Genomic DNA, 10686 nt, shown 5'->3' with positions numbered 1-10686 from the left:
GCTTGATCACATGCGTCATCAAACCATGGTTTACTGGGATGTTTTGGATTTGCCGAGGTCTTAGGAATAGTTCTGTCAGCAATTGATGTTAGAACTGTATTAAAAGTTAAAATTGGATCTTGCACAGTCTCAAACATCTTTGACTGAAGTTCCGCTCGACAGAGATTCTCAAACAAGGACCAGTCCGCCTTGTCAAGTTTCCAACGTGGTACTCTCTGTTGGGCAGAATTAAAAAGATGTTCAAGTACTATTGGAAAATGATCACTTCCACATAGATCATCATGAACACGCCATGAATAATCCAGAAGCAGAGAGGGATCGCATATAGTGATATCAATAGAAGAATAAGACCCGTTTCCAGGATGAAGATACGTATTAGATCCATCATTAAAAATGCATAATCCTTCTTGAGAGACAAAGTCCTCAATGATCTTTGGCATTATGAGTCTTGCTACCCCATAATGGATTGTGGGCATTGAAGTCGCCCATAAGTATAAATGGTGAGGGTAATTGATCAGTGAGGTTTTTGAGTTTTGCTTTATCGATAATTGAATTAGGTGGAATATATATCGAACATAATGTAATTGTTTTGTCTAATGATAAACGAATTGCAACTGCTTGCAGATCCGTTGTGAGTTGGACTGTGCTATGAATGACGTTGTCCTTCACAAAAATGGATGATCCGCCTGCAGCACGTTCATCTACCTTAGAAAATGTACTATACATGTTGTATCCTTTTAAAGATACGTTGTCACTTTCTTTTAGATGAGTTTCTTGAAGACAAAATGCAATAGGTAAAAAAGACTGAACTAGAAGTGTTAACTCGAGAAGATTTATTTTAAGACCTCGGCAATTCCATTGGATTATATTTGTCATTATTTAATAAAAGAAGGGCGAATGCTGTCGAGTTTGCCAGCATTCTTATTTCGCTCACCCTGAGATCGTGATCTTTCGGGTGGCGGAACACTTTCAGTTTCCATTTCAGTTTCGATGATAAGTGTTGAAAATCTGTTGTGCGAGGAGAGTCTTCGATCTCCAGGACTACGCGCAGCTGGTGTTACTCCGCCTCGACCCCTACCCCGCGACCTCGAATCAGAAGACTTCTGAGAGGATGTATTTCCTGGCTTCTTTTGGACATCCTTCTTTTCTTGAGAACGAAGAGGAGATGGGGCTCTGGTAGACTGTGTACTGGACGAAGAAGATACCTTCTTGGATGCAGATGAAGGAAGACTTTTGGAGGTGGAAGAATCATCTATGTCACTGGGACGATCCCAGACAGATTCACCGCTCCAATTGTGTATTTCTACTGTTTCTTTTTTCTTTTTATTTTTTTTCTCATTTTTTTTTTGGTGATGATAGTGAGCTCTGTAGGGAAGATTGAGTTGACTGAGTACTGGTTTTGGAAGATATTGGTTTTCTTGGAATTAATATTCTATCGGTAGGTTCTGTTTCAACAGGCAGCATTTTAAAATTGTCCGCATCAATAGGCCAAGTCATGCGAGTTTGTGTATTCTCGTGACTGAATGAGCGGACAACTTTGCTGGCGTACGATGGTCTGTTTGAAACAAGGAGATCATTCGAAACAGAAGCTATCTGTTTAGCTTCTGGGTAACTAATGTTTCTTTCTGTTTTAATTTTAATAATATTTTTTTCTTTAAGGTAAACAGGGCAGTCCCTAGACGATGAAAAATGGGATTCACCACAGTTTACACATTTAGAAGATTCAGAGTGACAGTTTGTTCCCTCGTGTCCTTCGTCAGAACACATGAAGCATCTCTGCTTACCACGACATTGTTTGCTTCCATGACCAAACTTTTGACAAGTAAAGCATCGAATTGAGTTTGGGATAAACATGTCAACTCTGATTCCGAAGCAACCTAAAGTAATAGATGGAGGAGGAGTTGGAGTTCTAAAGGTCAAAAGATAAGTATTTAATTTGATTATATTTCCATTCTTTTTAATTTGAAATCTAATAACATTAGTTACACCTTGGCTTGAAAGTTCCTCGATTTCTTCCACGGTAAGGTCACCAAGGTATTGACTTCTGTCTCGAATGATCCCCTTACAGCTGTTCAAACTGTTATGAGGAGAGGCAGAAACAGGAAAGTTTGATATTGTAGACATTGTAAGTAAATTTGTTGATTGACTTTTGTTGGAACATTCAACCAACAAATTGCCAGATCTCATTTTTGAAACTTTTTTAACAGTACCAGCAACGCTTTGAATTTGTTTGTGAATTACAAAGGGCGATATTTTTGAAATTGGTTTTTCTTCTGTTCCTTTTATAACAATAAATCTGGGCCAACTGTCATCTTCCCGACAGGGCTCTGAATCATCACATTTTCTTTTCTTATGTATTAAAGCTGATTTAGAGGGTTTGTTTTGTTGTGCCATATGAAAGGAGAAAGATTCACCATTCTTGCCATCCACCCACCTCGGAGTGCCTACAAGGGCGATGCTGTGTTTCCGTGGCGAACCGGGATCGAGTGCTAATGCTGAAAACGAGCTCCAAATATAATGTAGCTGGTCCTCAAAATCAGCACCCAAGATCCACTGCGGAAAGCACCAGATGTTCCAAGAATAGTATACTCAAGCAGAGCGTATCCATCAAGCGAAAAAGAAAGCGTACCACTTGATTGACCCATGAGCCATCGCCTTCTTCAGTTATCCAAAATATAAATAGCTTAATTTAAAATACATGTGTATATTATGAAAATTGTAACAAGAAAGCTTATTGTTGAGGATTAACTGAAGGGCTCGACATGACCAGCCGATTGATCGAACCGGGTCCATCCGACCTCCCGTTTAGATGATTTCGAAGCCAAAGCAGCTTATTGAACTATAGTCTCGTCCGTCCGGGTATTTTCTGACCGTAAGGAGTCTGGCTATAGCTCTCATCCACAAGGATCTCGTCAACCACCGACACGGGTAGCAACCCACGGCAAACGGGTTGGAGAGCCTATTTTATTTAAAACATCGGGCATCTCACGATGTTCGGATCACTTTAGTCTGGTCTCTACCCTTCGACCTGTCCAGCATGGGTAACCCTACCAGGAGACGAAGCTCCAGCTGGCATAGCTCTTGGGGTCACTGAGACACGCAAGCCCTCCGACCACGGCAAGGATAGCGATCCACCGGAGGGCATTTTACTGTGTAAAAGCCTTATAAAAAATTTGGCACCCAAGTTAAAAAGTTGATGCAGTTGACCTCCTGAAGAAGATATGTTGATTTATATTGATTAATCTAGATTGCAAAAGAAAGATAAATGTTTTTGAAACAATTTTTTTTGGCTCTAAAGATCACTTTTGAAAAATCATGTATAGATTCTTTTGATTGTTAGTAGAAATTCGTTTATGACCTGTGATCTAGTTTGGTAGATTAGATATAGTGCAGCCTGTTGATTGGGAAAAAAATGTATATGAACTTTATTTTTCAAGTCATTTCTAGTGTATATATTTTTAGCTCACCTTTCCTAAAAGGAAATGTGAGCTTTTCTCATCACTTGGCGTCCGTCGTCGTCGTCTGTCGTCGTTAACAATTTTTCAAACATCTTCTCCTCTGAAACTACTGAATGGATTTGGATGAACCTTATTAGGATGAAACTTAGCATGATTGTTCCTTAGATTATCCTGCACAAAGTTTGTGCTTCGATTTTTGATCCGTCAAAAAACATGGCCGCCGTTACTTAAAATAGAACATAGGGGTCAAATGCAGTTTTTGGCTTATATCTCAAAAACGAAAGCATTTAGAGGAAATCTGACATGGTGTAAAAATGTTAATTAGGTCAAGATCTATCAGCCCTGAAATTTTCAGATGAATTAAACAACCAATTGTTGGGTTGCTGCCACTTAATTGGTAATTTTAAGGAAATTTTGCAGTTTTTGGTCATTATCTTGAATATTATTATAGATAAAGATAAACTGTAAACAGCAAAAATGATCAGCAAAGTAAGATCTACAAATAAGTTAATATGACCAAAATTGTCAATTGACCCCTTAAGGGGTTATTGTCCTTTAATGACAATTTTTCACAATTTGTTCATCATATTTGCCAACTTTAAAAAATCTTCTCCTCTAAAACTACTCAACCAAATTCAACTAAACTTCAACTGAATAATCAGTAGGGTGTATAAAATAAAGTTTGTGTTTTATTTTCTATTTCGTCAAAAAACATGGCCGTCATGGCTAAAAATAGAACACAGGGTAAAATGCAGTTTTTGGCTTATATCTCAAAAACTCCAGCATTTAGAGCAAATAAGACAAGAAGTTAAAGTATTTATTAGGTCAAGGTCTACCTGTCCTGAAATTTTCAGCCGAATTGGGTAACTGGTTTTTCAGGTATAATGCCCCTGAACTGGTGATTTTAAAGAAATTTTGCAGTTTTTGGTAATTGTCTTGAATATTATTAAATGTATAGATACAGATAAACTGTTAATAGCAGAAATGTTAAGCAAAGTAAGATCTACAAATAAGTCAATTTGACCAAAATTGTCAATTGACCCCTTAAGGAGTTATTGCCCTTTAAAGACTTTTTTTCACAATTTGTTCATCATGTTGACTTACTTTAAAAAATCTTCTCCTTTGAAACTGCTGTATCAATTTCAGCCAAACTTAGGCTAAATGAGTTTCAGAGTATCTAGTATAAATTTTATATTTTATTTCCTTGTATGTCAAGAAACATAGCTCCTATGGCTAAAATAGAACATAGGAGAAAATGATTTTTTTTTTTGCTGTTGAAGAAAATAGGACGATTCAAAGAACATTTAACCAAAAAAATTAAGGTGAGCGATTCAGGCTCTTGAGAGCCTCATGTTTTTCAGCAGACTCGGATCAAGAAGATGGACCACCATGTTCATCCAAAAAAGTTTTAAAACTGCCAGTGCCGGCAATGCTATCACCATTAAACAGAAGTTCATTGGCAGCCCTATCACCAGAAATGGATAGACAGTTGACGCTATCACCAGCAGTAGATATGTCACCTCTTGATAGAAGTAAGTTAGTAACAACATGATAGTGAGGCTTTCCTGTATCCTGTAATTGCCATTAAAAACTCATTTGTGCATCTTGAAAAGATATCAGTGGTAGATCCAAAAAAAAGGGGGGGTCAGTTTTTTTTTTTTTAACAATACGTTTGAAATAGGACATATAGTTAGAACACCACCTCCACCCTTTATCTGAGTTGGGACCCCTTTTTTAAAAAAAAATAGCTCGATCTGTTTCATATATATTTTAACTGTTAAAAAAAATAGCTCGATCTGTTTCATATATATTTTAACTGTTCTAGATCAAAGAATGGCCATCGCTTATCATTATCCACAAAATGCATTCATTGGAGAAGGCGTTGAAATAAAGATAAGATTAGAATTGTGAAGACATATTTTACTTTAAATATAATCTCATCAGTGAAAACCTAACTTGAATTGCTGTTCAAATGTGAAAATATTGTTCCACCATTTAATATTTAATTTAATTATATATTGCAAGTTTCTGTCTTTTAGTTTGCATACTGTCCTATTTTACTATATTTAGGAGTCTGAAATTGATTTGTTTATTTATTTATTTATTTGTTATTTTTTATAAAATAGATTTCAGAACAGAATCGTCATTTAGACCACTAAACAGAAGCTTGACAGGTGAAATGACAAGATCAAGTTTATCACGGTCACCATCAACAATTAGGTCTGGTAGTAGCAGGTCATTGACAGCCCCATCACCATTGTTGGCACCATCACCAGGGATGGTAAGGTCATCGATGACACCATCACCAGCAGTAGATTGGCCACCACATGATACAAATAAGTTAGTAACAACATGATAGTGAGGCTTCAGTGTACTGTGGACACATATTCTTTTAGTAATGACCGAGAAAATCAGAACCTATGCAATTAGCCAAGAATAAAAAAAATGCAGTTGTTAGACAGACACATTTATTTTAAGCCCGACCTACGATAGTAGAGGGGCATTATGTTTTCTTATCTGTGGGCCTGTTCATCTGTCTGTCCATCTGTTTCGCTTCATTTTAAAAGTTTTGGTCAAGTTAGTTTTTGATGAAGTTGAAGTCCAATCAACTTGAAACTTAGTACACATGTTCTCTATAATATATTGCCAAATAAGATTTTTGACTCAAATTTACCAGTCCACTGAACATAGAAAATGATAATGCTATTGGGGCATCCGTGTACTTTGGACACATTGTTGTTAATCATGAAATAAGAAAGAAATAAACAAGAGTATACATGTTAGTTGCTTTAATATGTTAAAAAACTGCCATTAAAAGACTGAATAAAAGAATTTTCAAAAATATCAATCGGCTTTAATAATTTTCCTTACCTTAAAATTTTCTTTTATTTAGATAACCAATTCCTGGATAATCTGCCTGGAGTACAGATGCCATTGAAAAGAAGGGTTGACACAATTGAAGGTAATTGGTCTCTATATAAAAAGCCTCCACAAATTTATATACACTATATTAATATCATTATCAATTTGTATTGTGTTATATTGATATATATTTATATATACTTCTATTAACAGTTCTGGGAAAATGTGTTTTCATATATATTACTGTAAATTTACAAATTATTCTGTGCATAAATTATTGCCATTTAGCATTTGTTTAGAGGAAAGTACTACTTCTTTCACTTAAAAAAGATCAATATTTTGTAAGAATACAACACTGTCATATTTATTGCAAACATTGCTGAAATAGCAGTATCTAATTTCTAATTCAAGGTACATTGTTTCCCTTTCAGCCACTCAGAGGAAAATCCTTGAAAATTTGGCAGAGATTAGGGAAAACCAAAAGGAAATGAAGGAGATGATTGGACATATCAGGCCCCAAGGATGTTGTAATTGAGGATGTGATACAATATCCAGCAAAATCTGAAGAGGAGTTGCTGGAGATTATCAGGGAATTAGAAAAACCCTGAATTTAAAAAGAAATTGGTATGTAATACTAAGCTAAGTTAAAATTAATGCACACATCACTGTGGTAAAAAATCACTTACAAATCCAAGGTTCGAACTGTACAGTGCAGTTATTGTTTATAAATTGTATTTTAATTCTCATGATGAAAAGGCATCTGGAAGTCCATACAAAAGTGGAATGATATTCACTTATGAACATCCAGTTTAAATTTGCAAAATTTTTAGACAATTGTGGTGAAAATTGCTAACTATGTCAACAAATAAGATTAACGTTTTATCAACTTGTTCCTTTGAGTGCTGTGATACAAATGTATATATATTTTTTTTAATTTCCTTTTTGTTTTGTTTTTTTAGATAAACCTACTTAGTACCTTAGGTGGTCATAAAGTTGGGGACAATGTCCGAACAATGCTGCGATTATTGGGGACGAATGGACTTTGGTCCAATTATAGCTTAAAAGGGAAAAAAAGAAGAACTTCTCATAGCTATCCCTTTGTAGAGTTGTCACAAGTAAGTAAGAAAATTTCCTTCAAAGATTTTATAAAGAAGGAATGATGTTAGAATATGCATAAAACTCTCTCTGTAATTTTTATCAATTAATCCCTTTCTGCCCCCTTTTGTAGTTTATTTGATCTCATGCCTGCTGACTTCACATTCAAAGTACACATCTTTTTGCAGATCTTTCAAAAAAGAAGAAAAAAGATTGCCTGCATCTTAATTGAATATCATTAAAGAATCCACCACCAAAACTGGTGTACATGTAATACCATATTTATCCACTGTAGACGATTAAATTTAAGATATTTAAACTCACAGAAAGCCTTGCATTTTGAATTTGATTGATTGATTGATTGTTGGTTGCTTAACGTCCAGTGGCAAATATTTCATGCATATTCAGGACGAGAACAAATTCACAATAAATACAATTGGTAGGTTGATATAATAGAGGCCATCTGGGATGATGGTCAGGGAAATTTTGACTGCCACTGGAAAATGAGGGAATATTGGTTAGGGACAGAAATTTTGCCTTGCAACAGGCCACCTACGGACCCCTCAAAAGAGTTGTTGCAAGGGTTCTTAACGTGCAAAGAGCGTGGCACTCTCTTTACACGAGGCATCGGATTTAACGTCCCCCTTCTGACCGGACGTGACTGCAAACTTGATACATCCCGCACAGCCAAACGGACGCCCCACTTCGGCAAGCGTTTTACTGCCGGTCGGGAGAAGACCAAGTGACCATATTTCTATACCCCAGTCACCCTTGGGGACCATTTTGAATTTGAAAATTTAACTGTCTTGATTGGATAAATATTGTATCTTACTTAATGCAGTTGTAGAATCTATATTTATGCAAAATTTGATTAAAAAAAAATTATGGTAAAAAAAATGATTGCTTATCAGATAGATTTTAATTGTTGAATATAGAAGATGATTGATTGTTTTTATAATATTTTTTCCAGAATCTTGTATAAAAATACACAGATGCAGTGTGTCTGAGATGAGGAGTGCATAGCAGAAACCCTCAAGCATGCACCAGCTCAAAAAGATGGACCAAGATATAAAAAGGTAAATATTAGTTTATACAGTTTTATATAGTTTTACTCTTGAACTGTTCTTTTAACTTTAGTTTGCCTGAACCATATTTAAGGAAATTAATACACAATGCTTATTATCATAAAATGCATTGTTTGATGATTAGCCCATGAATGTACTCTTTTATTAATTTTGTTTATCAGATTACAATTTGTTGATTTTATAATTTGCTTTCATTGGCATATGATATATTATAAGGGTTGCTGTATAGCTGTAAATTTTTAATATATTTTTAAAAAATCTTTTGAATATCTTAAATTGATGAATGACAAAATACAAAAGAGTGTTCTTATTTATTTGTAATTTTGTGGGTGGTAGGGTAAAATTGGGCTATCCCAGAGGTAAAGGGATATAATGTTTGCTGGAACAGCCCTTATTTCATTATGGAGATGTACATTTTAAAAACATTTTTTATTTAAAATAAGAACAAAGGTTAAATAAGTTATTAATTAGTATGTACTCGGGGTTGAAATTATGTTAAAATTTCTAACATAAATTATCGAAGAACTGCTGTAATTTATAAGTTGGAATCCGTTTTTTTAAATAATATTTTATAATAAATGATTATTTATTTTTTCAGGGACCTGAAACCAACACCAACCAACCAGCTGATCAGAGGGCAGGAAACAATACTTTGGAATAACTGGTCAAATATAAACTAAATCTTGGAATGAAAATAAAAATAATTCAGAAACTTAATTTACATGTATTTTTATTGGTTTATGTGGCCTTTATTGGAAAAAAGCAGTAGTTACTGTTTTGATTGAATGTCAGGTATTTACTTCATTTGGGATATATTGAGAAGTGTTTATAAGTTGTGTAGAATATGTTTTTAAAGAGGGGCGAACAATGCCTTTAGGCTAAATTATAGAACGAAAAATAAACTGACAACGCCATGCATGGCTAAAAAAGTAGACAAATAGTAAAAAATAGTACACAAGACACAACATAGAAAACTAAAGAATGAGCAACACAAACCCTATCACTCTGGGGTGATCTTATGTGGCACCCTGTCATGTTTCTAATGTTATTACAAACTCAGTAAATATAATTCCTGTAGGTCACATTTATGAAAAGGTTAAGGGATTGTTGTTACGACATGAGGAACAAGTCTGATGTAATTTGTAAACTAGATGGTAAGCTTGTGGCCTTTGATTCTAAAAATATCATAGTGAAATCGATATTCTAGAACATTGAAACCCTAACCATATAAGTTGCAGGTTGTACAGTTACAAGTGCTAGCATCAACAATATTTGATTCAAGATAGAGAGATGTCTTATTGGCCATCATACCAAATCTACTTTTTTTAATAACATGTCTTTATTTTTTTTTAAATATTGACCCCATGAATGGATAATACTATTGCTCCTAGCAATAAAATGGGGACAAGGAACATTTAACGTTGTGATATCACGTTGTTACAACGTCTTATGATGGTAATAAATTACGTCACAAATTACGTTGTGCCAACGTTGTGTGGATGGTTGTCAGCACGTGTCTGGGAGTCCACGAAATTACGTTGTCCCACATTTGAAAATTAAAATGTTTTAATTACGTTTGCGCACAGCTTTTGATTACGTTTGCACGCAATTATCTTACAGGTAAACTCAAGTAAAAAAGAGTATATAATGAAATATGAATAATATAAAATCCATTAACTTTGAAAATATATTTTAATCATATATTTATTGATCATTAGTATGTGAGGAGTATAAAAAATTTCAGATTGATAGAATATAATGCAACTAACTTATCCTGCTTGTATCAAACTTCTACCTCCTCGTGGGTGAGTAGGTGACTGAGTCAAGGAAATGGAAAGGGTACTTTTACTTAAAATAATTGAATAAATTTATAGATAAATAGGAGTTATTGCCAAAGCTTACCTGAGTTTACCTGTCAAATAAATGCATGCACTTGTTATGAAAAGCTGCGCGCAATCGTAATGATTTTTAGCGTGCAAATGTTTAAGTAATGCGCTCAAACATAATGCACCACATAAAATGGTGGTGATATAATGACACTTTCCAGATGTACACTAACAAAATTTATTTTCACTTCACATAAATTGTTTAGTTAAATAATAAACAAATGATAAAAATTTGTTTGAATCATAATCATTCAGGTTTTTTTTGTTTTTTTTTTAATCAGAATGCAAACTTCATGGAGT

At 34.5% G+C, this 10686-nt stretch overlaps 1 protein-coding gene and 1 long non-coding RNA gene across 2 annotated transcripts; one reads left to right on the top strand and one right to left on the bottom strand.

Moving 5' to 3' along the window:
• Window positions 1-1335: 1335 nt before the first annotated feature.
• On the bottom strand, window positions 1336-2394 carry LOC134717905 (uncharacterized). Its single transcript, XM_063580403.1, has one exon. It carries the CDS (start codon window positions 2392-2394, stop codon window positions 1336-1338), a length of 1059 nt encoding a protein of 352 aa, XP_063436473.1.
• Window positions 2395-6815: 4421 nt separating this feature from the next.
• Window positions 6816-9156, top strand: LOC134719622 (uncharacterized). Its single transcript, XR_010107633.1, has 4 exons — window positions 6816-6944; window positions 7280-7435; window positions 8386-8491; window positions 9099-9156. It is a non-coding gene; the product is annotated as an uncharacterized LOC134719622 (long non-coding RNA).
• Window positions 9157-10686: the final 1530 nt, after the last annotated feature.

This window comes from Mytilus trossulus, chromosome 5, assembly GCF_036588685.1.
Source record: "Mytilus trossulus isolate FHL-02 chromosome 5, PNRI_Mtr1.1.1.hap1, whole genome shotgun sequence".
NCBI lineage: Eukaryota > Metazoa > Mollusca > Bivalvia > Mytilida > Mytilidae > Mytilus > Mytilus trossulus.
This window is presented reverse-complemented; position numbering and strand designations above follow the sequence as displayed.

Coding starts and splice junctions, on each gene's coding strand:
- LOC134717905 (XM_063580403.1), bottom strand. CDS start 2,394: ATGGCACAACAAAACAAACCCTCTAAATCAGCTTTAATACATAAGAAA.